This window comes from Xiphophorus couchianus, chromosome 20 (assembly GCF_001444195.1).
Source record: "Xiphophorus couchianus chromosome 20, X_couchianus-1.0, whole genome shotgun sequence".
NCBI classification, from domain to species: Eukaryota; Metazoa; Chordata; class Actinopteri; order Cyprinodontiformes; family Poeciliidae; genus Xiphophorus; species Xiphophorus couchianus.
Genome location: NC_040247.1, coordinates 13,312,415 through 13,339,550, shown reverse-complemented (window position 1 = coordinate 13,339,550; position 27,136 = coordinate 13,312,415). Strand labels below are relative to the sequence as shown.

Here is a 27,136-nt window from a genome sequence, read left to right as displayed (position 1 = left end):
GTGTAAGCATCTAAACTTTGGAAGAGTGTGGTGTACAAGATTTTTCAACAATTCGATTCAATTTTTCAGTTTTACAGCCTGTGAAATCTAAAAAAAAACATCAAAGTAAAAAATAATAATAAAAAATCAAGGTACACTTTGTTTTATTCAGTCTTATAAAGACAGACATTGTGCAGTTACTTGCTTCACTGCAAGTTTCAAAACAAAGAGACAAAATTTCATGTAAATGGAGACTTTAAATGCATATCCTGGTATTTGACATTATTTTTATTCAACCCAACTTGTGTTATGGTATGAGGAGCCAATTAAAATGAATTTCTGCGCAGCAACAAGTTATCCCAACAGTTAGGTAAATGTAAGCATTTCCTGCTCAGTATTTCCAAGGCTGCAGGCCATGTACCAGTGGTTCTGTGTAGCTGCAAAGGTTAATGTTGTCTGGCATTTACAGTAAATACAGACCTTTTTTGTCACAATGTAAGCAGGATATGATACAGGAATAGCCATATTTTGGTTTACACAGTAACAGTTAAAAAGAAAGCCACACACACAGTAAACTTGAGTAGGAAACAGTTTAAAGTGAATTTTAACATATTCTGGTTAATACCCGGTTCTGATCTCTTCTGGACTATTGTTTACAAAACAAGGAGAAGACAATAACCAGACTCAGGCTAAAGTTAGTCACAGTCTTTAAAAGATAGAAATAAATAATTAATGAAAAACGGAGCAAAGACATTTACAAAACATAACTCAATCTTTGAAGCGTCTCGCTCTTGGCTGTATTGGTGGAGGCTTCTTGGTAGATGGCTTCATTTAACATCACTTCCAGCAGATGACAATATTAGGGTCATTTTCCAAACGTTCATCCAGCTCGAGGTAGCTAATCCCTGTAAAAAGCAGCACATACTTCAAAATACATACAAGACTTTCATGTTGAGTTAAAATAACATCTTATGTTAAGCAAGTAGCATCCCGAGCTGTTCAAAATAACTGCAATAAGTTAGGTACTCCAAAACATTTGTCTGAATACCTGTCCAGAAATGTGAGACTATCTTACAATATTTTTATTTATCTAATTCAGAATTTAAAATAATTAGTGGTTAGTTTTAACTTTAAACATTAATTATTATTTTTTGCTACCTGATTTTGTCACGTTAGCAGCTCTGATGGTGAAACAATTGGTATAAGGTGACAGCTTGTTGACATTTTTGTTATCTCTCAGCCTAAATAATTGGTCTTTAATGTGAAATTTAGAGCTGCAAAAAAAACATTTTTCAGTTTCACAAATTCCTTCTGTTTCTGCTTTATTTCACACTAAACCAAGTTTAAATTTCAAGCAAAGATAAACTGAGTAAACACAATATGCAGTTTTAAATGATGAATTAAATTCTTTTTTAAAGCTATACAAACCAACCTGGTTCAACACAAAATATAACTGAGCCCTAAACATAATAACTGGTTACCATATCAATAATCAAGCATTTCCAGTAACTGTTGAGTCTTATGTCTACCCTTCATTGCAGAACTGTCTTAATTCAGCCCCATTGGTGAGTTTTAAAGCAGGAACAGATTACTTAAGGCCACGCTGGAGCATTTTAATGTGATTCAAATCCAAACTTTGACTAGGCCACACCAAAACTTAAATTCAGTTTATTTTGTCATACTGTATAACTCAAGTAATTTGGGTTTAAGGCCAAAAACTAATGATTGGTCATTCTCAGTTTGGGATTTGACTGACTTCCTGGTTTCTATCAGTGATAGAAAAATATAGATATGATGTTCTCTTTTTGAAATATTGTGTTTGTTTTACACCAAAACATTCCACTTTTATCTTCTTTTAATGTTATTTGAACAAAAGTCATGGTGATAATAGGGGCACATCAAATTATATTTGTGTTTTCTTTTTCACCTGCATGTGTTTCAAATGGGAGATCCAACACTTTGTAAATGTTTTGAATCACAAGGTGGAAGAAGAATCAAGATTTCCAAAAGAACTGTACCAGAACCAACAATCTTTTGGTTTTTGAGAGACATTTTTGGCCAAATAACAGCTGTTTAAGCAGGAATTTTACTGTTTTTTCTTTTAGATGTCATTGAGACAATCAAATCTTTCTTTAGCTGTGGCTCTGGTACTTAACACAAGCAGGTGTTTCTCCAAGACTTTGAATACATCACACCTCAGGGTAAAGTGAAACATTAGATCTCAGAATCAGGCCATGAAGCCTCTTTCTTTAGGCTCCTAACAGACCAGGAAACTATTAATAACTGAGATTTTTATTCAGTTTAGATTATATTTTCAACATTCTTTCCCTCACAGTTACAGTCGTGCTCACTGGTCATGGACTGAATATGTAATCAGTGCATATTTTTGCAGTGCAATGTTTCTGTAATTTGTGCTATAAATAGTGTGCTGAACTTTAGCAAGAATTTTTTTAAACCAAGGAAGTGTGTCAGCGTTCCTTTCCTCTGAGAAAATACCAAAATGGGTATTAGTACTAGGATGAGCTACATGGCCCAATCTATAATGAATAACTGAACTGTACAAGGTAAAAAAAAACAAAAACAAACAAACCCTGAGTTTAAATAGAGCTGCTGAACTTGCCTGTTTTGCAGCAGATTTCATCATAACTATGACAGCCAGTGTAGAGACGAGGCGGTCTGCTCCTCTCATCCCGGACCACCTTCACAGGATATTTCTGAAGCCGTCGGATGAGACTTTTCATCAGTCCGAACTGGATTAGCCTCCTGGGTAAAACAAAACACACACTTTGTTAAACAAGAGTCACTCTGACCCGATATTTCCAGAGTCACTTCAGGAACTGATGCGCTGACCTCTCATCAACCCTTTGAAGTTGCTGCGAGTAGCGAGAACAAAGGTCTCGCACCGTCGTTCCTGGACTGAGACCACAGTAGAGCTGGAACACGTCCCGGAGGCTGGCACGTTTCTGACCTGATCATGACCCAAAACCCTGCAATCAACCTCTGGAAATCAATCAAAATGTCATCTTCAAACAGATGTTTTTCCTTACCTTGTTTGGAAACGTAGCTGAGGCATTCGTCCTGAAGGGATTTGTCATCAATGAGGCTCTGAACCTTTGGGGTTGTGCAGTAGACGTTGGAGTACTGCGAAAATTAACAAGATAGTCAGCCTAAAAACAGTCTGATTACGGAGTTCCTACAAAAATGTTTTTACAGACAGATTTAAATTTCTGGCCCTTTTTTTAATCATTTATTTATCTTTGTGCAAGCATTATTTGTAATGGATGCTTGGACAACAATAACACTTTAAATATATTTGTATAGAGCATTAAGAAACAACAACAAAAAAACAACATAAATAGAATAAAAGAAGAGGTATAATTCAATATAATTTATAATTTAAGCCTCTCAATTACAAATTTTGTTGGATGATAAATTGTCCGAAAAACAATGATATTGTCGTTTTGAGACCATTTACAAGTAATATAAAGATAATGGCATAATGGCTGGTACGCCCTCTCAATTAACATAAAAAATGAAGACAAGAATATCCTAAATAAATAAATGAAATGAAAATAAAAACCAAACCAATCCAATTATAGTGGATTATAAAATCTCAATAAAGAAAATTGCCCTTCAAATCATATCAAATTAAAGAGAAAACCCACTATTACTAAAAGTATGAACTCAAAATGGGATTAAAGATTAAAGAATCATGTAAACTTACCAAAATAAAGCTAATTTGAATTTGATTCTGAGATTCCTCACCAAATGACCCGTTTTGTTTACATTTAGGTTCAGAAAGCTTAACATCGTTCAGTTTTTGATGTTTTTCAGGCAGTTCAGGTGACAGGATAAATGCTGTTTATCTTAACTTGCAGGCAAGCCTGAGTAAAAATGAAAAACACAATTGTGCTTCCTTAAGATTCACCACAGACACCACATACAGCACAAGATGAATAGAAATGGGCCAAACACACAGCCTTGGAGAACCCCAGAGTGGGGAGGAACTCATTTTGAGGCAAGATTTCTAGCTTTTATTTCAACATGTTCTAAACACTATATGAGGATATTACGATCCACGTATCAAAGGATGCTGTTAAGTCTAAAAGCACTAAAATAACAAAGTTCCCAGCGCTAACTGCTCTACATAGGACACGGCTGTAAAAGCAGATAAAACATTGTTTTCCAATAACTCCTACGGCTTTAATTACATAGTATCTTCTTCACTAAAATGTTTGTTTTGAAAATGATATTACTACGTGGTGCAAAGGTTCCCAAATGACATGCCACAGTTTTGATTCAAATTAGGCTTTAGATTTGAAAGGATGTTGTGAAGAAAGTACATTTTTTAAATTAAATATTAAGGTAAACTGAGCAACATTTTGCTTAGTTTTTACCATGTCTGAAATTTTTGGCTTTCATAAATGAAGATTTTAAAACTAAAAATAATTTTTTCCTCACATGGCCATGCCTGGAAATGCTAAAAACCAATTACTGCTAAAACCAACAATATTTTCTATAAATTCTTAGAAATAGCAGGAATCCTGTTAGCGTGAGCTAATAATTCTGTTATATACTAATATTTTACATTTTGAGGTTGGCCTTTGGGCTATTTCATGAACAGTTTCACAACACTAAATCTGCCCACATTGGAAAACATTAAACAACATGTTGTAAAATTAGTTCAGTACCTGGAATATCGAGACCAAAGTCACAACACCATAATACCTGGAAGGACAAGATGGATGCGAATATATCAGTTTTTACTGTTTGTCCCAGAAGACGTGAGAACTTTAAAAAGCAACGCAAACGACTGTATAATTTAAAGCAAATAAACCGTACTAAAAATACCAAAATCTATAAGAATTACAACAGATTTGCTGGTCCCCTCATAAATAACAGGAATGAACTCACAGCAGATTCTGCACAGCGATACGAACGAGATTCAGCTCGACGTCTGCTTCGGCAGAGATTTTCTGGATGTGCCTGAATCCATCAATGTAAGGCAAAATCTAAATAAAACAACATAACAGATAATGAGCTCCGCAGCCTCATTTGTTTGAAGAATGCAAAACTGCATTCGGTATTAGCGTGAGAACATTGTTTTATTACAGTAATAACACTGTACTGCATCAATAAAGAGATTATTTCCTATTAGAGAAGCTCATTTCGCCGCCAAGAAACATTTGGAAAAGTCATCACTTTTTCCAACGTGATAAAAAGTGCTACACACTAATCTTTTAACAGCTGCTTCCTGGAAATCTAGAACATGTCTTATCATGACGTTGATATTAGCAGCCACAAAGTGCTCATCCTGCCTGCTGAGTGGTGAGGTCCCACTGAGACTTTATAAAAAGCTCTTTGCATTCGGTGAAGACGGGGACGTCATACTCCTGGACAGTGGGGGGGTCTGTCCGCTGCTGGATCAGTTTTAGCTGGATGGTGTTGGAGTCGTCTAGAGAAAGAAAAAAAAAACAGAGTTACAAACTTCACCCTAATTAAGGAGTTATTCCCCTGTTATGTAATTACATAACAAGATTTGTATTCTGAATCACAAATCCAGCTTTAAAAAAAACAAACCTGACAGGCTGAAAGATAGGGCTGGACAAAATGGCCGGCAAACATATCACGATGTAAGCGTTTCATATCAGTCGATACCAATAATTATTGATTACATTTTTGTTTTAAATATCAGAAATACAGCCAAACTAGTGATGTGACCTTTCCTGTTTTCCAAATTGTAAAGTGGAAGGAAAATGAAGCATGGTTTATCGTTTATTTCTAAACACAAATCTAACATGTGAGAATCAATTTGTATTGTAATTCTTTAGTCTTATAATCATATCCTAAATATGAAATCTGGTCCATCATCTGCCTTCAGAGGCCACTTTATTAGAGTAAACATCTGTCCAGCTGTGTGTGTTGTAACAGTGTCACTGCACATCAACCCTGTGAACCATGGTGGCAGTATCATGCTGTGGGGATGCTATTCTACAGCAGGAAGATGAAAGCTGCTCAAAATTGTGACTGCTCCTGTTTATCTGCATGGTTAGTAAACACAATAAGTTCAATGAAAAATGCAGCCAATGGTGCAACTTAGCTCAAGATAACCTCAGGTTTAGTAACTGCTTTTGTTTAAATAATAAATACTTCTCATAACACTTGAAAATCTGGCAACAATAAATTTTTATTGTTGTTCTGGCAGAACAACAATAAAGATAGAGCCAAGGCAGTGGGTTATATTAAAGCACATTCATGCGTTTGAAAGGTCCAGTCAAAGTCCAGACTAAAGGTATTGACTCGAGGGTCAATACCTTGTTACAATTTTTATAATTTTTCACATTTTTATTTAACAAAGCCTCATATTCTGCACCCTAAGGACACAAAGTAGCATTATCGAATGTCCTTCCTCCCACCAAACATCTCTATAATTATCAAAGTTGTTTGCAAACCTGCTATTATTTACAATTTTCCATCTCTTTATCTTTTTTTTTTGTTCAAATATATAAAACACAGCCTTGGTATTTTTAAATTAGTTTCTTGAGTTGGATATTTCTAAGAATCTGTATGTATATTTTCAGAGCAGTGCATCTCGTCTTACCTTGTACATTTGACCTCACTGTAGAGTTTAGTATATTTTTATTATTACTTATCTTTATGTGCATCATGTTTCCACATTATATCTCAAAGCTCCCTTGAGGAGCAACAATTTCTATTTAATTCTATTCTACAATTATACACTGCCTTGTGTACAGTTGTCACATAAAATCCCAATAAAAGTTAAAATGTGTTCAAATTTGAAAGAACCTTAAGGAATGCAAACACTTTGTAAGACACTTTTACTATATACTTAGCAAAAATATGAGATTGACAGTGAGTTAAAAATGTGAAATTACATAACAAATTACACGTGTGGCCTTGAGGTTATAAATCATTGTTTCACACATGAAATAAGAGTTTTAGTAGCTGCAAACTGACAGGCAGAACTAGATTATGATCACTATGAAGATTTTATAAGCGGGTTATAAAACCACCAAGCTATCATTACCTGGAGTAGACGCAGCGGAAAAGTGCACACTTTTACTCTTATAAGAGTTATTGTCTCATCACCTAATAAAAGTCACACACATAACACATAACACTTTACAACCCATCATTGCTTGCTAAGCAAACATTGATTTTTTAATGTAATTTCTTTGAAGTTTCCTCCATATAATTTCAGTTCTGAATCATGAAATTAATCTTGAGTCACATATTTCACAGATATTGAGCTGTATACAATCATAATACAGCAATACAGCTTATCCTTTATGCAATGATCACTATGCAAATATGTGCAATAAATAAGCTTATCATTGCACACATTAGTGCAATTCAAAGCTTGACCATGTGACAATTAACAACTGTGCTTTTATTTATTTTTTAATTTGAAACATGTAAGACACCTCCGGCCTCTTCCATCCTGTTCAAATGCAACAAAACATATTTTACAATATAAATTAGGTTCTAAATTGTAAAGATAAACAGCTTCGTTGATTAAGAGGCTTTAATTTTAGTGGCATTTATAGGATGGTTCTGAGATAAATGCCATATTTTATCTTCAGTTTGAGAAAATGGAGATTTTCATGAAGAAAATAAAACCGCTGAGAGAAAGTCGCAGGTGACTTTTGGAAGTTTAAGAGCGTTTACGTCGTTATTAGAAAGAGATCTGCAAAGCTGCAAGAACTAATTTCTTCTGATTTCATCCCAACAGTTTTACTTCCTTGTTCAACTTCTTTTTGACCATTTTGAGCTGATTTCTCTCTTTTTTTAGAGAAACTAATCTCTGGTGTGAAACTTTCAGTTCTCCATTCGGCATCAACTCATCTGGATTAATTAAATAGAGTTTTTCTAGCCCAGGACTCCTGGTTATTGCCATCATCAACAGCAGCTTAACTTCAAGGTGGTGCCTCCGCACATTAAACATGCTGCTGTGAAAACTTAGCTGAAGAAAACTTGGCTTAAACAAAACAGTCACTCTTACAAAAGACATTTTATAGAGGTGGCCAATAAAAACAACAAATAAAACTGGTTCAAGAGAAAATTTCCATCTGGGACTAAATCCCTCCATAGCACTGATTCTGCTCTACTGAGAGTTTTTAAATCTTTTAGCAACAGGTTCTGGTGATATTCAACTCCTGGTTTTACTGGATTTATTGGCCTACAATACTATTGATCAAATCGTTCTCATCTTGACGCGGGGCCGATGGATCCGCATCACTGGTTTTAGTCCGACCGCACTAGCAGATGTTTTTGTCTTAGTTTCTGTGGTTAGAGCTTGAACTCTGCTGCGCTGACCTGGGGTGTACCGCAGGGCTCCATACTTGGACCTGTGCTTTTTTTCTTTGCCAGCTGCCAACTTTGGCCAAGTTAACCGTTTTTAAAGGTGTTTTATAAATAAATTTGATTTTATTGTTGTTTGGATCAGGAGGAATAAGGTCTAGAGAGAGATCAGTCCTGTTTTAGGACTTCCTTCAGCTGGGATGTCTCCCATAGAGATGGTTCACAGTGTAGTAACAACAGATCTATTTCTAATGCCACTTTCAGCACAATTTAAATGACAGCTGCTTCTTTCTCACTGTGTCTCTCATGATAACAAATTTTGCTGGACAATAACTTGTCCCAAAACTTACTGCAATAAACAATAACATTGTTTTGAGACCATTTTCGAGTAATATAATGGTAACAGTACAATAATAATGCAAGAACATATTCTCAAGGATCAATAAACTTTAAATTCTGATGAACATTTAACTCTGAAACTGGAAGACATTTAAAATACCCAAAATAAACAAACAAAGCAACACATAAAATTAATTATGAAGCCTCTGAAAACAACATTGTCTTTCAAAAAAAACTGCTAGTTGACCAAAGCACCAAACTGAAGACCAGTTTTGGTGGAAAGAGAGAGGAAACAGAAAAATTATAAGTCAAGCAAATGAAAATTATTGAGTTTGTTTTCATTTATCATATGATTAATTCATTTATTGTCTATTGTGACAGGCCTATTTGTCACTACACAAAATGGGAAAAATCTAAATATTACCTATAGGTAATGTGCAGGCTCCTGTAGCATTAAGATCCTTCAACAATGTCGACATTATGGGTAAAAGTTTCTGCTTGCTCTCCTCCTTTGAAATAAAGCCACTTTCCAACTGCAACACAGCAGGGAGAAAATATTAATATGATCTCCAAGACATTTTACTATAAAAATATGAGGGACAAAAGCTCATTACAGCTGTAACAATATGATGTAGTGAGAGTAACATTTTACTCCTTACCTCCAGAGTTGTGAGGTACCCAGCCAGCTTTTTGACAATTGGCTCAAGAGCGCATGTGTTGGTCTGAGCCTCACAAACAAAGCCGAGGTTAAAGAGGAGAGCATTTCGGCTGTACTTTTTATGCTCGATGCACACTGGACAGCCGATTAGCTTCTTCTCCATAGCAGTGCTAAAAAATAATAAACGTTTAAAATAAATAGATATTGAAATAGAACCAAACCAAAACATTTAAAAACTGAAGCAAAAAGACAGTGTTGGATGACATACACTGTAATTAATTTGTTTTGTAGCTCTGGCTTGGTGATGATGTAAACTTGGACCGTGTCGAACAATTCCCGTGAAATGTACTCCTCTGGTACCTGCCAAGAAAAGGACACAGAAATAAATATACACCTTAATATTTTGGGATTAAGTCCTTAAAAATAACTACAAACACAAAACCAAAAAAACTCACAACAAAGAAAACAAAATTTACATTTATGTATCAAAAACCAAGTAACTTTGATCCGGACTCCAGCTTTTACGGATACTAGACAGTGAAGTATTTGTCTCCAGATGTACGCTGACCACTTAAAGTTAAAAAGTGCATAAAACATTTAATTATTTGAGTGTCTTTAGAGAATTGGTTTGATTATCTAGTGTCATAAAAAAGTTTGCAAGACAAATTCAAATTCAGAAGTACTTTCTTCTTTCCAGAAGGAAATTAAATGTTGTAACTCGTATTATGCAACTGTTGTAGTTGCTTGTGGCTAAGGGAAGGAAGGATCTCCTGTAGCTGCATGTATTGCGGTGGCTTTGAAAAAGCCTCTGAATGAAGACACTTTGTTGAGGTTCAACAGTCTCATGAAGACGATGCTCAGGGTTGTCTGTAATTTTATGGAGAATCCTTCTTGTTCCAGAAAAGTTCCCACTAGTTTTTTAGCCTCTGTTTTGTTTGTTTAGACGAGACGTTTAGCAGTTTTATTATATATTCTCAAAGATGCTAACAGAACACGAGTTAAAGGAGTATCAACCTTATGTCTTTGAGCCAATCGATGTTCCTATGAACGGAGAAGGTGAGATAAAAAGTGATATTGACCATTTTCAGAATATAAACTGGTACAAATTTGTCAAGATTCCTGTTTGCTTATTTTTTTGCAAATGACTGGTTTCTGTGCACTATCATCACTGATAAGACCATTAAAGATATTTGAAAATGAAATTTAGCCAATCCAGTCTGACCTGGTACACTTTTCCAAATTTATCGTTGCAACATTTGCTGTGATTTCACATGCAACTCTTTTTATTCTGGAGCCAGAGAGAATATACAAACACTTGTAAAGGAAGATATCTGAAAAAGGAAGCATTTAAAGAGGAAAATAACATTAAACTATTTTAAGGCAACAACAAAATAGAACAACAAATAGAAAAACTGATCACTTTATAGCTTCTTTAGTGACAAACCATCATGTGACTGATTTTACAGAAAAGTCTGGCGAGCACAGGGTTGTCAAAATCTAGAACTACTATCCGACAACTTTTAAATGCATCCCTTCTCCGACACCTGTAATAAGTATGTAATTTAGCTCTGCACATGTTTGACTCAGGTGTGTTATTGAAATGATGCATCTAAAAGTTGCGATATAGTAGCTCTCCATGACTGGGCTGGCTGCTTTAACAGGCATACGTGCTTACCTGATAAGTTATCTTTGGACCCAGAGTGGGGTGAAACTCACTGAAGAATATGCACTCTATTCGAGTTGTCATGTTCAACATGGACCTTTCCTCCTCCTGTGTTATGCTAGCTTCTAGCTGTAGCGTTAAAAACGAGCAGGTGAGTTCTTCTAAAACAAACTACAAACAGCTCCAAAGTTGTACGACATCTACATAACAGTGATATTTAAGTGATATAGAGATAAGTCACGTCGCTTTGTTGTTTAAACCATCTGAAAACGCTGCAGATTTTTACAGCAAACTGTCCAAAGAGACGAGACAACACTGCTGCGTTCAGAGTCTCCACAGAATTTACGCTTTTAAACACTCTAATGAAGAAAACAGGAATATGTGAAAACTAAAATTGGCTACAGAAAAAGTAAATATTTTAATCGTTGAACTGCGTTATATTTGCTTTTAGTGGGTTTTGAATGTCTATGGTCCCACTCTGTCCTCCAGTAGGATGGAAATGTCCCCTTCAAGTTACGGAATTGTAAGCTAGCAGTTGGACTTTTCATATAGTTCACACTAAAGCGATGTGATATAAGAGTTTAGACACAATTTTTTAAGTTTTATAAGCTATTTGACACCCAACTACGAGACAACAATTCGTTAAAAGTTAGATTTACCACAGTCTTTAAAGGGACCGCGTAGGGTACAAACGTTTTTGCGTCATAGGGACGTAAGTGGTGTTTATCACATACGTAGGACGCTCAACAAACATGCTATCAGTTTTTGTAACTGTCTGAGTGTTTTATGGGTTTAGAAATGTTTTTCAGAGCTATAATCGGTTATCTTGTTTTCGCTTTAAGAGGGGAATGAAAACTGATAACTGAAGAAAGTTCCAGACACTTTTTTCTATTTAACCATGTGGTGGAGACGGACCCTTAGCTCGAGCTACCGATGCTATGTGGAACGCAGGCGCAGTGGGGCAAAGGTAATTCGGTGTTTGCTGTATAAACTGCAGCAAAGCAGAAGACAAATGAATGTGTTTTAGCACATCATTAGCACATCACTGTGAATGACTCTAAAATAAGAGGCACAACAAATCTGTTTATTTTTAAATATAGTTTCTGTAGTCAGGCAACTCAGGCAGAATATTATATAATCATACAAAATGCTTTTATTATTAACGTTTCTTCAGCTGGTTGCCTTTATATGCGCGCAGAAGAAGAATAAAAATACCCTGCATCACTAAGCTCTAATTATATGATACAGAGAGGAGCTAAAGCGTGTGGAGAAGATCTTACTTCCTATGAAAAGCTTCATGTTTGGATATTTCATATCACTTTTAGTAATCCTGGAGAAGTCAAGTAATATAAGACATCAAGAAAAGGCATTTTAAGATGTAAGAAATGTAAGAAATTTCTGATGAGGAATAAATTAGGTTTATTCCCACTTAAAATGGCTAAAATCACACATAAAGTCAAACGTACATGATGAAAACATCATTATTCTGTATTTTGAAGGAGGATTTATTTAGCTTGGTGTGCTCCTGACTTCTGAAATGAGAGTAAACACCATGGTAAGACTGATCAAGATGAAAAATAAAATAGATATTTGCAACTATATGTGCTTTAGCACACCAATTTCATATATACTTATCAGTCATAAGATGATAAACCCTGACGGATCATATGAAGCAGCTCATCTGGTTACAACACAGTACTCTACTCTGCTGCACATCTGAACGTCACCCAAAACACACAATCCCTTCTCTGAAATATGGTTGTGGCGGCCTCATGTTGTGGGGATGCTTTTCTTTACCAAGAACAGAGAAACTGGGAGATTGAAAATGGTGAACCCTGCAAGAACACTTAGAAAAAGAGGTGGAGGTTCACCTTTAAGGAGGACAAAACACTCCTAAACAAACACCCAGAAACTGCCTAATGTTTGTCTGTCTATAGAATAAAGTCCCAAAACATGAACTGAAGTGTATTGGCAACAACTATTTGAAGAAACATGTATACTATGATTAGGATTAGGGTTTGTTTCAGACCTTTCACAAAAGCAAAACAATCAGATGGAAGGACAACGAAGCAGAGTCAGCAAAAATAATCCCCTCTGTCTGTTATTCATCAATCTGAAAAGGAGTGGATAGAAGTAAACGCTTTTATTTCCCTTTTGACGTCTTTCCTCCACTCAAACAAAATGCCAGTTAGAATAATAACAATAGACAACCAAAGAATTACATTACAAACAGACTAAAACAGTACAGTGTTAGAAATAAATGTAGCCAGCATTCAGTTTTTGTCCTCATTCCAATATTGATCAAAAGCCATCACATTATTTTTTAACTGTTTTAGGTTTTCACTTGGCTTTGGCTCATTTCTCCCTGTATGTCCTGGTGATACTTTTAAATGAAAACTGTTTTTATCAAAAAATCAGTTTTCAGCTTCATCCAAAATTAAAAGGTAGCAGCATTTCTACCCATATTTTAGTAATTTTATTAAGCTTTTTTTTTGCATTTGTAAGTAGGTGTTGGTATTTACTGTAACTTTTATCATTTATTGTAATATATGTCTTATCGTGAGAATTTTGAGGTATTGTTACAATAAATTGCAAATAATTGATGTTTGAAAAAAATCTGTCTGTATTTTTAGTTTTGCTATTTTTTTCACTGTTTGTTCAACAAAAGTATTAATATCAATAAATCTGAAAATATGATTAATGCAGTCACTATGTGCAGTTTAGTGATGCTAATTACACTTCATTATGAAATATTGTCCTAAAGAAGCTTTGTTTTTCCAAGAGCTGACTTTGTGATATTCATAAAGTTACCTGAAAAAATAATCAATAGTTATTATTGTCACTTTTATCAATAGTCCCACAAAATATGATACAAATTTAAGCTCAGTATTTGTAAACGTACCATCTACATTGGAGATCCTGATATTGGTATATTAAATTTTTTCACTAATAAAACTCCTTTATCAGATTTGGCGCTGCCTCACCAGACCCACATGCAGCGCTCCGGCCTTTCCTGCGGGCCGGATCACGGCGCTTCAGGCTCTGGATGTTTGGAAGAGGCACTTTGTGGAGAACGGTGTGACGGAGCCTGAACAGTCGAGCCAATACATCATCGCTCATCTGCTTGGAGCGAAAACAGTGAGTCACTCTTTCCTCTGTTTCCTATTTAATCCTTCCAGGACAGCGATAGCATCTCTTCCTGATCTGTTTCCAGATAGAAAGTGTCGAGCAGCAGAGGTTAGCAGAGTTCCTCAGCAAAGAGGAAACGCAGCAGGTGTGGCGGCTCTGCTCCAAACGTCTCTCCAGGTGAGTGCCTTGTTGAAATCTCTGTGTGTGAAATCACAAGTGATAGTTTTCTGGGTTTGTGATGTGCAGAATGCCGGTGCAGTTCGTCATTGAGGAGTGGGACTTCAGAGACCTGACGCTGAAGATGAGGCCTCCAGTTTTCATACCCAGGCCTGAAACCGAGGTTGGTGACAATAAAAACAAAAAGACTTCACGCTGGAACACGCCTCTTCATTTATCATCAACTTTATTTTTACAGACATGAAACCTTTGGACACACACATTTTGTCAAATTTGGTTTACTGTGCGATTCCCCACTTGAAAGGGAAAGTCTCTACTGTGAATCTTAACTGGATTTCACTCAGAGAGAAGTCACTTTAGCTGATCCATCTTTATTTTTATATGATGGTCATCATAGTTTTTAGCCTTCCAGCCACATAGGTGAAAAACCTCAAGAGAAACAGAAACGCATCTATTACATTTTGAAGTTAACAAGATAAATACATTGTGAAATAATCAAACAGATTTCCACCCCCTTAAACCAATTATTCCAAAAGTATAATAAATATCAAATATTTTATAGTAAAATTCGACACCAATAAATAAATTAGCATATTTATCAACATTTCTTAAATATATTTTTAGTCAAAATTCTATTCAACATTTATTCATTTTTCACTTTCTACCATAAACAATAAACACCAAGTGTATTTTTTATTTTATTACATGTTTTAAAAAATTACTCACTTGATTTGATTTGAATATTAAAACTGTTCCGTACAACAATCAATCAGAGTCCATGTGCTGCTCCAATGAGACTCAGGAAATGAGCAACCTCATTGTGAGGCTTACCGGCCGTCCTTCACAGTTTGTAGAAAACCTTTGCACAGTTCTGAATTCATGTGCTACCAGCACTGTTTGCTTCTCATGCTGTGGCGCTTCTTCTATCAGGAGTGAGACGTCAGTCACACCAAAAGTACCTGCACTCTCTGATCGCTAGGAGATTGAGTCCACCTAGTTCTCATCACTAACCAGGAGAGAAGCCTTCTGCTGTAGAAAGGTGCAGCAGAAAGGTGCTGCAGAGGGGAGTGGCTACCTGGCAGTTCGCCAGAACACATATTAAAACAGACAAAAACTAGTAGCAACATTCACGGTAAAACAATGAATAATTAACAGAAGTAATCAATTATAGGGAGCAGATTTAGACAGTGGCTTGCAAAAGTGTTCATATCTCTTCAGCTTCTCCATATTTTGTCACTTTACAACCACAAACATAAATATATTTCATTGGACTTGTGCACACCGCACCTTTCAGTTTTTTAATTGTTTAAAAAAAAAAAGATTTAATCATGTATGACTTCCTTTCTGCTTCACAATTGTACTTCACTTTGTGTTGGTCTTTCACATAAATTTCTAATTAAATATATTTATGTTTGTGGTTGTAATGTGGGAAAAGGTTTAAGGGGTTTGAATACTTTTGAAAGCCAATCTATGTAAATATGTGATTAGAAATGTCATGAGATCAATCACACTCTAGAGCTGTGATTAACTTTATAAAAGTAAAAATGCACATTTTCAAAAATGTTTCATAAAATGTTTAATTGGTTTTCATATTTAGAAATGTTTAAATAAAAGTAATTTTGTTCCAAATACAGTAAAACTGTCGCCATCGGTGGCTACGCTAACTAGCCTGAGAGTTCATAGCAGAGTCTGCTAAAAGGGAGAAGCTGTAGGAAAGCAGAGGGAAAAGCAGTGCGTACATGAGCATGATTGACAGAGGCTCTGATCGATTTGTTAGCACTGGGAGTTAACAAACAAGCCAGAGGAGCTTAATTTTTTTTCACAGATCATCTGTTTCATAATAGTTTTAACAAAAAAGTAAAGAACATAATTAACAAAACAAAAGTAAAAGATCACTTGAAATGATCAGTTTCTCTGTTTTAACGTTTTATAGGAATATGTTTGAGTAAAATGAACATTGTTCTTTTACACTATGAACTTCTGACAACATGTCTCAAATAACGCAAAGAAAACAAGTTCATATTGATTTAGGAACAACAATACTAATGTTTTAACTCAGACATCAACATTTGGTGGAATAACCAGGTTTTCAGGCTCTTCATTTGTTCCAGAGCTGCATTTTTATAAAAATTTAAACCAGATTTATCTGTGTTTCGTTTGGTGCAGGAGTTGGTTGAACTGGTGCTCACAGATCTGCAGAATCATCCCGGGTCCACAGAGACGACGCCAACGTGTTTGGAAGTGGGTTGCGGTTCTGGTGCCATTTCTCTCAGCCTGCTGAAGAGCCTCCCTCAGGTGAGCTTTGTGGTTATAATCAGAAGCAGCTTGTTAGCCTCACTGCCATGCGTCATATTCCTGAAAGCTGCTGGCTGCACATTTAGGAATTGCATAATCAGTTTGTTCAGAGGCCTTTTTGAAACACAGGAACAAGCTGCGGATGAATCACCAGGAAATTCAGAGAAAGGCTTTCTGGCTTTTCATTTCACTGTCTCTCTGCTGCAGCAGCATCTCCACTAGGATGCATCGCTTCAGACTGAATGGAGGAAATATTACCAGAGGCAGCTCTGTAGAAGAAATTGCAGGAATTTATTGTGTTTTTTTGGTGTAGCTTTATAGCATAGCTGGCACATGTGGTTGGAAAATGTTCCCCAACACTCCCTTGGCATATTAAATGCTGCGTCTGTAAACTGACACTTGTAGCTAAATATTTAGATGTCAGCTCATGGTCAGAAAGTGAAACAGTTGGCACCGCTTCTCCAGGACGCTTTCACAAAAGGAGAAAACATTCCTGATTACTGAAGGTTCCTGCGCTTACATTCATTTGTAACAACACTGTTTAACAACAGGAGCAAAATACAAACTAAAATATTTATGTTTAGTGTGCAAGAAAACCAAGAACATGCATATTTTACCGTGGAAAACGTCTGAGAGTCCTTGTTAGAAAAATAAAAAAGTCCTGTTAAAATGAATAAACCAAGAGAAATGTAGATAAAGAAGTGGAGGTCTGACTAATTTTAGGGATGAAAATTAGACAGACCTCTAATAAAATAAACATTGAAAAGCAGGAACAGCACGTTATTTAACTAAGAAGACAACAAGAATAATCCTGTACTTGTTTTTGTACCTTTAGTCATGGCTCAGTTTTCCTTTGTTCTCCGTAACAAGCAGACTTCTAGGAAACTGTGGAAAAAAACTGAGCTCTGCAATCTTAAATGATTCATTCCTAATCTGGAAAATGCAGTTAATAACCGTATAAAGAGCTTTTCAAAAGCTACAGTGTACAATTCATCATAAGTAACGAAGAAAAGAATCATTCAGTGTTTATTTCAGGACTAATAAACCCAAAGCTCTGAGTCACGTACTTTTATCTCTCTTTCTGAATAAAATACTTCCTAGCAGAAGTAGTGCAATAAAACAACTAATCCTGTTTGTATGTAATCTGCAGACATTCAATAAGATAATTTAACAGTAATTATTACATTTAGTTTAATACTGGCTGCTTGTTTTAAAGCAAACATCTAAGAAATTTGAGAAAAAAGAAGATCAGGATACACATTTATTGAAGCTGTCATCTTTAAATGAATGTAGCTGATTCAGTGTTGCTATCTACATTTATCCCTATAAATGTAGATAAATCCTTTAAAACAAAATAGTTTATGCTTTGAGAAAACTTTTCACAATATCTAATAGCCATAACTAGAGGAGAAAATAACCTGTTTTGATTTTGTAGCCAATATTTCTATTAGGAATTAATGTCATAAAGTGATAAATCTCATCTGATAAGCATTTAATGACGTATTTTATCACCGTTTCCTCTCATCGTTAGGGCGCAGTTACTGGAATGCTAACGCGTGAGTTCGGCCGAGGCTCTCGAAGGACGAGTGAAGATGTCACATTTCTCTTTCTCTCCTTCCACTTCCTTGTTAAAACCTGTCGGATCAGCTGGGTGTGTGTCGCCGTGTTCCCAACTTTCACAAAAGCTTTCATCACGTCGTTTGCTGAAGAACAGAGCTGCCTCTGTGCTTCACACAGACTTGCATGAGAAGATTCGCTTTCATTTTGGTCAATAAATGCAAAGTGTGGAAACGCATGTTGATCAAATAAAAACAACCGTTTACTGGTGATAAATGTGAGGGGGGGGGGAATGCTTTTGTGTGTTTTAAAGTGTGAGGGAGCAGCAGGTTATGAGAAGTCCGTCCTGAAAACAGAAAGTTTTTTACTCGGCGTGTTTGTTTCTCCTCCTCCAGCTCGAAGCCTTTGCCTTGGAGCGAAGCCAGGATGCAGTTGATTTAAGCCGGGAGAATGCGTCGAGGTAATTGCGCCACAGTAAGCAAACTGTGACTGTCCCAGAGGTCAGAAGTTACTCTTTCTATGATTTTTAAAAACATTTTTTTAGTGTTGCTGCTGTGTTGTTGTTTCTTCTGCAGGTTGGGGCTTCAGGACAGACTAAAGGTTTATCATATGGACGTGATAAAAGGTATAAAAACACAGACTGAGACAAAATGCTGTGTTTTTCTCTAATTAACCAGACTTATCAGGTTCTGCTCTCTATTGCTGTGGGTTTTTTCCAGATGCAGAACAGATGCCAGGTCTGTTTAGCTCCATTTCAGTGTTGGTCAGTAACCCTCCTTACCTGTTTTCAGAGGACATGGCAACCCTGGAGCCTGAAATTTCTAGGTGACCTGCAAACAAATCTCTACATTTGATCTGAAAATGTGTAAAAACCGATTACTGGAGCTTCTCACAGGCGGACGTAGCTGCTCTCTGGAAATTCATCTAACATAAAACAAAAGACAAAGATCACATGTGTCAAACTCGAGGCCCGTGGGCCAAATCTGGCCCGCCGTAACTTTTTATGTGGCCCTCTAAATTCTAGACTAAACATTAAATATGCTTAAATATTATGTTATCAAGCAAATCAATGCAGTTTTTATCAGTTTATTGCCAAATTACATCAAGCAGTCCCTCCAGTTTCTTGTGAATTGTCGTGGAAATTCAAGCAAAAAACAAATCCTGCACTTTTTTGTGCTAATAATCGGTAGTTTATTGCAGATTTTTCTCAGAAATTGTGAAAAACTGTCTTACTTGTTCTAAACAGTTGCCTCACCCTTAACTGGTGTCAGATTATGGTCCATGATCTATACAGCGAGTAATAAAAAGTCATAAATAAGCACAAATATCACAAATATTTCCAAATTAGTAGCACAAACTCTTTGATTTTTGTTTTGCAGAAGATCACAAACCAATCGTGAAATCCTGGAGGGACTGAAAAAATTTTCAATATAATTTGATTTTAAGAACTCATTAATATTTTTGACGGGTTTTATCAATACATTCTGGCCCAACCGACCCTTTAAGAACATTCCTGATTCCTTGATTTGGCCCAAAACAAAAATGTGCTTGACATCAATCGCTGACATAGGTACTTGATTCTAGACATACAAGAATGAAGCAAACAACTCAGTTCAGTTATAGATTTCCATTTGTCAGTAAATACCTTGAAATCAGATCATCTATATTTAAGGACACATTATTTAAATTATGAGCCGTTTGTCCTGATAGCCTGGAAGACGAACTAATAACAAATAGCATTTATAGGTTTTTGTGCTGGTGAAGACGTCGACACGTCAGATTTAGTTCATAAAAAATGAAACTGTCCAGCCAAAACCAAGCAACGTGCACTAACCGCTGTTGACAGAGTAGTTTTATCATCCATAATTTATCAGCAGATTATCTGCTCAAGCAGAAACTGCTGAAGTCAGGGAAAAAAATAGTCTTTATTATTTTAAATCTGAAGATAACTTGGGTAAAAATGCAAGTAAGGGATAATGTTTGAGTTTCCAAACTTATTATTTAAAAGATAAAACAATCTGTATTGCATTGATTTATATATTTTGTGTTTGAACTTTGATTTTCCAGATTGCAGCTCGAGTTAAATGTTATTTTCATATCAGTGCTTTGAGTTTCTGACTCATAACTTGTTCAAAAATGAATAAATGAGACATTTTGAAGTGTTTTTGGCATCGGGACAACATTACGGGTTTTAATCCTAACATTACGGGTTTTAATTCTAACATTACGGGTTTTAATTCTAACATTACGGGTTTTAAATCTAACATTACGGGTTTCAATTCTAACATTACGGGTTTTAATCCTAACATTACGGGTTTTAATTCTAACATTACGGGTTTTAATTCTAACATTACGGGTTTTAATCCTAACATTCCGGGTTTTAATCCTAACATTACGGGTTTTAATCCTAACATTACGGGTTTTAATCCTAGCATTACGGGTTTTAATCCTAACATTATGGGTTTTAATTCTAACATTACGGGTTTGTTATCCTACCATTACGGGTTTTAATTCTAACATTTGTTATCCTACCATTACGGGTTTTAATTCTAACATTACGGGTTTTAATCCTAACATTGCGGGTTTTAATTCTAACATTACGGGTTTTAATCCTAACATTACGGGTTTTAATCCTAACATTACGGGTTTTAATCCTAACATTACGGGTTTTAATTCTAACATTACGAGTTTTAATTCTAACATTACGGGTTTTAATTCTAACATTACGGGTTTTAATTCTAACATTACGGGTTTTAATTCTAACATTACGGGTTTTAATTCTAACATTACGGGTTTTAATCCTAACATTACGGGTTTTAATCCTAACATTACGGGTTTTAATTCTAACATTACGGGTTTTAATTCTAACATTACGTGTTTTAATCCTAACATTACGGGTTTTAATTCTAACATTACGGGTTTTAATCCTGACCTGTGGTTCTGTGGGACTGATGGCAACTCCTGTTGGGATTTATTTTTACTTCTTACTTTCAGATTAATCGGATTAATCGATTATTGAAATAACCGCCAGCTGGTTTAATAATCGATTAATCATTAACAGAGTATAAAGTCTCTAAAAAAAAGAGTATTTGCTGAAAGAATAAAATACTCTATAATTAATACATTTTGTATTTGTAATAAAAATAAAACACCTTATGGACATAAAACTTATGTTTTATCATAAATTCCTCAAGTTGCATAGATTTACAGTGACTTCATTTGGTTCAAAGTAAAACAAATGTTGCTATTGAACTGATAATCGGTTAATCCAATAACTAATCAACAGATCAGTTGTATTAATTAGTCAAGCAGAAAGGCTGAGAAATCCTCATGTTGATGTTAGAAATATTTTTTATGATGCATCCTTTGCTACAAAGTAATCCCATGTTATTGCGTTTTACTTAAAAAAGGATTTTAATTGTTTATTTGCATCTTTTATTGCATTTCTAGTATTGTTTAAAAAGGCTTAAAAGAAAATTCTACAGACTGTGCCATTTTTTAATCATCAGGCTAATCAATTGATTTATCGATTACTAAAATAATCATTAGTTGCAGCCCTACTTTCTTTATAAGAGCCCAGTTGTTTATCCTGGGTTAACTCTGGGTTTTATTCATTAAATAAAACTTATAAAGACAAATGTTTGCACTGGGTTGCAGTTTTGCACAATTGTCTGTTGGTCTGTCCAATAAAATCCAGATAAACCAGAATAAAATTATATGTTTGGCTAGTAAATATGTTGACAATCTAGTGCAGTGGTTCCCAAAGTGTGGGGCGCGGCCCCTAGGGCGTCGCAGTACCGTTGCAGGGGGGGCGTGGGAAGCAGTACGGATGAATGAAAAAAAACAGTTAAACAAAAGTGTTTCACTGTAAAGATGGTTTGTAGTTTGTTTTGTTGCAACCTGAAGTGTGAAATAAACTTCAGTGGAGTTTAAAAACAAAATATGCGTAAAGGTTTATGTAGGTTTATGTCTGGTTGACCGATGTGTCTGCCCAGTTGATTTTTTTTTTTTTTTGGGGGGGGGATTTTATTGTAATCCATAGGGGGACCAGAAGAAAATCTTTGGTAACCACTGATCTAGTGAATGAGTCCAGTGAGCGGCTGCATGCTGCCATGCTGTGTGAAATGCTGCTTCTGCTCAGCTTCGTTCAGGGTGAATCAAAACTGTAGTAAAATTTAAAACACAGTTTAAAAATTAACTACACTGAGCACTGAATTCATTCAGCCAAGAAGTTTGTTTCTGATTTGTTTAATTAAACAGTTAAACGGCTGGGACTTTAAAAAGCTGAACTTATTGTTATTTTAATTCTTGAAAAAAGTGTTTCACGTTTTCTCTGGTTCTCAGCATTTTGGCTGATTTACGTCCAGTCAGAGGAAACATGTTGGTAGAATTAAAAGATTACTTTAAGCCTAAATCTGGCAACGCTGAGACATTTTTCGGGGCTAAACTTTGTTGTTTTTTGTTCCCTGTAATCAGAAAAATAATAAAATCTGAATATTAAATACTTTCAGAGATGAAAACGGTGCATTAATAAATTATTTAAGTGCATCAAGCAGATTTCAAGGGATGATTATAGTTTTGAGTTTTTTATTATAGTTTAGTTTTTCTGTTGGTTTAAATTAGTTTTTTCAAAAAGTATTGTATCTTGATTATGTATACATCGATTGGGAAATTAATACTTAATAGAAATAATAGCAGTTCAGCAATAATTGAATATATTTTCTAATTGACTCTGATTGCCACCATGATGAATACGGCGTGCCGCATTTTGATGAAAGCTGACGTAAACTGCTTGTGTGAAGAAAATTAAAAGATCAATTTCAGATGAGTTGGAAATAAATTCGTGAACGTCATGTTTTAGTTTAATAAAAGGACGACATTGCTCCATTTTATCTGAAAACGTTTTCTCAGTTTTAATAACTTCGATGTTTTCCAGGTTTGAGGATCGCGCCGCGTTAGATGGAGGTGAAGATGGACTGAATGTGATCAGACAGATTTTAACTCTGGCTCCAGACTTTCTGTCAAACAGAGGGTAAGGCAGCCAACACACACACACACACACCTAGGTTTAATTCCTAATGGCACCTATACGCAGAAGGGGCCGTCTCTGAAAAACACACGTATCATGTTGCGTGTTTAACAAGCTTTCTGCGAGGCGTCCCCTGAACCCAGTTCCAGGCAGACGCTGCCTCCATCAAGGTCACCCACCGCCTGTAATCCTGTTGTGTTAATTTGATTTTAAGCCTTTTTCATCTCAATCCTCCCTTTGATAAACAACAGCCGGATTTACTTGGAGGTGGACCCCAGACACCCTGCGCTCATTCGCCGCTGGGTGGAGGACAACGTGGAGGAGCTCCGGTTCGTGGAAACACGGCAGGACGTCAGCGGCAAGTCAGTGCTTCAAAGAGATCAACACACATTCCAAGAATTTTAGATTCAAACTGGGAGTTGTGTGGTCTAAATCTTTGCATTTGGTGTGGTTTTGCTTCCTAGGCCTCGTTTCTGCATCCTCCAGAAAGAGGAGTCACATAAGGCCCCCGAGGTGGATCAGGATTGAGAAACCCAGATCCTATTACGCTGGCTTTAGCTCAGGTCGCCTCGGCTCCCCCCCCCAACACCTGACCCAATCTCCTCAAAATTAACAATTTCACACAAATAGTTTCCGTACCAACGCTGCACTTTTAACCAGCGGACAGTCAGCAAACACGCCCCATCTCGCAATAAAAAAAAAAAAAGAGGAAAGTGTGTGTGCGACGGCACAAAGCAGGCTCAGAGCTGAAGGTAATTACCAAAGCTTTTCTTAGAACGCTCCCTCTCAGAATCCGCCTCTCTCCTCCCAGGAAGCATTCAGTAGTTCTGTGAATCCGCTGATGAGCGGTCCTCCCCTTTTGCTTGTCCACCCCGCTGACTCAGATTGCATCGTTGAGCAAAAAGACACACTCAAAACGCGATCCGAATTCAAGCTCAAAGGCCGCACAAAGCCTTTGTGTCTCAAAGGTTTTGTGTGGCGAAAACATTTCACAACGACGAGCGTCACAAGAGCCGGCAGCATGTGACTGTTAGTGGTGCGGAGTTGTTGAAATAACTGGATTTTAAGCAGCACAGAAATTGTAAGTTCCAGTTTTAATAGAAAAAAATGTACACATGTAAAAAGTACAAAAATGGTTTTGCTGAGAAAAATAAAATGGCATGAAAGACGTCTCAGTGAAATCAGTGTCATTTCTTAACCAGTATGTACATCCAGACGCGGCGGCGTCCATGTCTGAGGAGCCTACAGTACCGACCTCCTGCTCTCCACAGGAGGGTTGAAGTCTGAAGCCAGACACATCAGAACGTCTCTGTGACTGGCCTCCGCAGGTCCAAACTACCTGCTGCACAGTGTCTCCACCTCCTCTAGCGTAAATCGGGTCAGTTCAGCTCCGCTCCTGCTCACACCTTGAAGGGGTAGTCCTGCAGGAAACGCAGCAGCGGCTTGGGGAGCGGCAGCTGCTCCACGCCGGCGCTGTGTCTGTTGATGACGAGGCGTGTCAGGTGCTGCAGAGTCGGGAGGTTCTGAGGTTTGTACACGGCCCGCTTCAGCTTCAGCACCACCGACGCCTCCTGGGCCGGCAGCTCGGAGGGCTTCGCCGGCGCCGCCTGCTCCTCCGCCCTCCGCTCCTCCGCTTTCCTCTCCGCCCCCATGTAGTGCTGCACCAAGCTGGGGACGTTGGGGAAGGACGAGAGGCTGGCCCGCGCCCCGGAGCTGGAGTCCAGCAGGAACTGGGCGCCGCTGTACTGGATCCGGATGCTGGTGGGTCCGCGCGCCGTCCTGACCGACAGGGTCAGCATGTACAGAGGGTGGCTGCTGTCCCGCACCAGGAAGGCTCCCTCTGGGGTGTCTTGCAGGGCGGCGTGGGCCTGCGCTGCAGTGATGGCTCCCCAGTACCAACCTGCACACACACCATCACATTATGAATCTCACAGAACAGTTCTGCTCTGATGAACATGAAAACACTGGAGAAAATCTACCAAACTGAGTTAAATGGGTTCAGTCACTGATTTTACACATTTTTACTGCACAGACAGATAAACGAAACAAGAAAATTATTAAAATGAACATAAACCAAACTACAGCTCAGTCTGTCATCAATTAATCACAAAATTAATTCAAATCAACTCAATAATTTACATTCTGATGATTAATTTATTTGTTCTTAACATCCCAGTTGTTCTGTTTCTTCGAGAGTTGCTACTTTTCAAATGTTATTGTGCTTTATTCTTGGTCAGTGACATTAACAGTGATTCTGATTCTAATTGATATTTTGTCTACAGAAAAAGAAACAATCCATTTTATTGATGGTTTCGCTTCAATCAAGTTTGTTTTCCACAAAGTGGAAAATGCAAATTAACTAACATGAATACATCATGTAAACAAGACAGATTTAGCCAGAGAGGCTAACTCGCATCTTTAATGGTTTTTGGTGTTTTTTATTTTATTTATTCATTTTTAATATTTATATTATCTTCCAGTTACAGGGTCAACGGTTTACAAAATTTAAATGTATTTGTCTTTTCAGATCTCCAGTGCAATTATCAATACCTTACTTGAAAACTGTCTTAAAACAGCAATATTATGGTTTGGTACAATTTACCATCCAGCTGAATTTGCAATCATGATAAGCCAAACAAAAATATTCATCTTATGACTGGAAGACTTTACCTGAGTTTTCTAGGTAGCAGAAGTTGCTGGCAATCGCCCGCAGGTCCTTGGTGGGGTCCCATTTTGGGGGTTTGCTCTGAAAGCACGGGGCAATGGCGGCTGTTCCCTCCCGCATGCCCCACGGGGCCTGAGAAGATGGAGCAGCAGGGAGAAGAGACCTGGGTCTGGGGAAAGAAGCGAGAAGAAAAAAAAACGATGGAAAAATTATTATAACTGGCACAAACAAAACCCCTCCATAAATAAACCAGGCGCTACACTTCCAGGCTTTCATTAAGGGCCACATTTTGACCTTTTTGTTCCCGGATAATTTTGGTTTTATGACGCCATGTGGTAAGAGAGAAATGTTTTCTTTCGACGTCTGTATTCGTGTTAATTAGAAAGCATGTTAAATTTAGACAACTCTGTACTAGACATATTAATCTCGAAGGAAAATACAGTTCCTATTTATTAATATTCAGGGTTCCTATTTTATAATTTTTTTTACAATTTATATGACACGGCATTTTTGTCTTCTAATATTAAATTAACACACACATACACACACACACACACACACACACATACATATATATATATATATATATATATATATATATATATATATATCTTATATATATAAATAAGATCGATCCAACTATGTTATTTCCTTACTTGTGGCGCGTTAGTGGATTTATTTGTTTTAATTGCGCCTTTCTAATAAACTTGGCATCCAATTTAACCTGAAAAATGTTTCCGTGCAGATAAACAAACAGGACAGATTTTGTTCTCAGATATGCGCACTGACGTAAAAACGGCGAAAACAAAGAAAAGTCCACTCACCCTCGTTCACAAAGAATCATACTATAAAATCCTCCGGCGTAAAAATACGATTTGTTGTTTGGACTCAGAAACTAAACGCAAAAAAAAAAAAAAAAAAGGAGAGAGACGCGATGTGTCTGGAGAGACGGCTGCCTTTCTATTAAGACAAAAAAACAAATCAGACCTGTAGTATCGGTTCTACGTGAAAAGGCGAAACACTAAGCCGACCAGGATACGTTGCTGTCATGAACGTGAAGAGAAAAAAAAAGCCACTTCCCCGGTGCGAAGCGGCGCAGGTTAAAGAAATATAAAGCGACTTTTCTGTCAAAAAGCTCGGTCCGGCGGCGGCGGCAGCGGTTCGGAGTGTGTTGTCGCCAGACTGAGATCCAAATGTGTGAGGGACGGAGGCTAACAGCTCGGCTTTTAAAATTTACCGTTTCCTAGAAGTCGATTCTGAGAACTCCTCACAGAACCCCGCGGCTCTGACGTCACCGCGTCTGCCGCGTTCGCCGCTCCCGTT

The 27,136-nt window shown here is 36.9% G+C and overlaps 3 protein-coding genes and 1 long non-coding RNA gene across 9 annotated transcripts; 1 reads left to right on the top strand and 3 right to left on the bottom strand.

Annotated features, from left to right (window-relative positions):
- Positions 1-126: 126 nt before the first annotated feature.
- On the bottom strand, positions 127-11,307 carry nprl2 (NPR2 like, GATOR1 complex subunit). 2 transcript variants are annotated; one of them, XM_028003102.1, is made up of 11 exons: positions 10,974-11,305; positions 9,567-9,658; positions 9,300-9,468; positions 9,065-9,173; positions 5,298-5,434; positions 4,894-4,991; positions 4,671-4,707; positions 3,027-3,120; positions 2,830-2,947; positions 2,600-2,742; positions 127-884 (listed from the first exon to the last, which is right to left on the bottom strand). In XM_028003102.1, the coding sequence occupies exons 1-11, from the start codon at positions 11,052-11,054 to the stop codon at positions 817-819; spliced, it is 1,146 nt and encodes a 381-aa protein (XP_027858903.1). In that variant the 5' UTR covers positions 11,055-11,305; the 3' UTR covers positions 127-816. The 2 variants fall into 2 exon arrangements, with proteins under 2 accessions (XP_027858903.1, XP_027858904.1); XM_028003103.1 differs by lacking the exon at positions 127-884 and having other exon boundaries at positions 2,599-2,742; positions 2,830-2,966; positions 10,974-11,307.
- hemk1 (HemK methyltransferase family member 1) lies at positions 10,988-24,318 on the top strand. 4 transcript variants are annotated; one of them, XR_003593627.1, is made up of 11 exons: positions 10,988-11,112; positions 13,929-14,099; positions 14,176-14,267; positions 14,337-14,430; positions 16,434-16,562; positions 18,515-18,579; positions 18,695-18,744; positions 18,839-18,944; positions 22,162-22,271; positions 23,056-23,151; positions 23,400-23,510. XR_003593627.1 is itself a non-coding variant. In XM_028003108.1 (11 exons), the coding sequence occupies exons 1-11, from the start codon at positions 11,023-11,025 to the stop codon at positions 23,674-23,676; spliced, it is 1,068 nt and encodes a 355-aa protein (XP_027858909.1). In that variant the 5' UTR covers positions 10,990-11,022; the 3' UTR covers positions 23,677-24,318. The 4 variants fall into 4 exon arrangements, 2 of the variants coding, with proteins under 2 accessions (XP_027858909.1, XP_027858910.1); XR_003593626.1 differs by adding an exon at positions 23,613-24,318 and having other exon boundaries at positions 10,989-11,112; positions 23,056-23,510; XM_028003108.1 differs by lacking the exon at positions 22,162-22,271 and adding an exon at positions 23,613-24,318 and having other exon boundaries at positions 10,990-11,112.
- LOC114135652 (uncharacterized) lies at positions 14,648-15,507 on the bottom strand. The gene is made up of 2 exons (XR_003593628.1): positions 14,994-15,507; positions 14,648-14,696 (listed from the first exon to the last, which is right to left on the bottom strand). It is a non-coding gene; the product is annotated as an uncharacterized LOC114135652 (long non-coding RNA).
- LOC114135650 (cytokine-inducible SH2-containing protein) lies at positions 24,224-27,059 on the bottom strand. 2 transcript variants are annotated; one of them, XM_028003111.1, is made up of 3 exons: positions 26,801-27,059; positions 25,819-25,982; positions 24,224-25,048 (listed from the first exon to the last, which is right to left on the bottom strand). In XM_028003111.1, the coding sequence occupies exons 2-3, from the start codon at positions 25,931-25,933 to the stop codon at positions 24,549-24,551; spliced, it is 615 nt and encodes a 204-aa protein (XP_027858912.1). In that variant the 5' UTR covers positions 25,934-25,982; positions 26,801-27,059; the 3' UTR covers positions 24,224-24,548. The 2 variants fall into 2 exon arrangements, with proteins under 2 accessions (XP_027858912.1, XP_027858911.1); XM_028003110.1 differs by having other exon boundaries at positions 26,638-27,054.
- Between the last annotated feature and the right edge of the window lie 77 nt (positions 27,060-27,136).

Excerpts from the sequence above, each read along its gene's own strand:
- LOC114135650 (XM_028003110.1), bottom strand. The coding sequence starts at position 26,657 with ATGATTCTTTGTGAACGAGG. Across the intron at positions 25,983-26,637 it reads ATGATTCTTTGTGAACGAGG|ACCCAGGTCTCTTCTCCCTG; the intron begins GTGAGTGGACTT and ends TTCTTTCCCCAG. Across the intron at positions 25,049-25,818 it reads CTGCTACCTAGAAAACTCAG|GTTGGTACTGGGGAGCCATC; the intron begins GTAAAGTCTTCC and ends GTGTGTGTGCAG.
- nprl2 (XM_028003102.1), bottom strand. The coding sequence starts at position 11,054 with ATGTTGAACATGACAACTCGAATAGAGTGCATATTCTTCAGTGAGTTT. Across the intron at positions 9,469-9,566 it reads CAAAACAAATTAATTACAGT|CACTGCTATGGAGAAGAAGC; the intron begins GTATGTCATCCA and ends ATTATTTTTTAG. Across the intron at positions 4,992-5,297 it reads GGGACCTCACCACTCAGCAG|ATTTTGCCTTACATTGATGG; the intron begins GCAGGATGAGCA and ends TGTTTTATTTAG.
- hemk1 (XM_028003108.1), top strand. The coding sequence starts at position 11,023 with ATGCACTCTATTCGAGTTGTCATGTTCAACATGGACCTTTCCTCCTCC. Across the intron at positions 14,431-16,433 it reads TACCCAGGCCTGAAACCGAG|GAGTTGGTTGAACTGGTGCT; the intron begins GTTGGTGACAAT and ends CGTTTGGTGCAG. Across the intron at positions 18,745-18,838 it reads TCATATGGACGTGATAAAAG|ATGCAGAACAGATGCCAGGT; the intron begins GTATAAAAACAC and ends GGTTTTTTCCAG.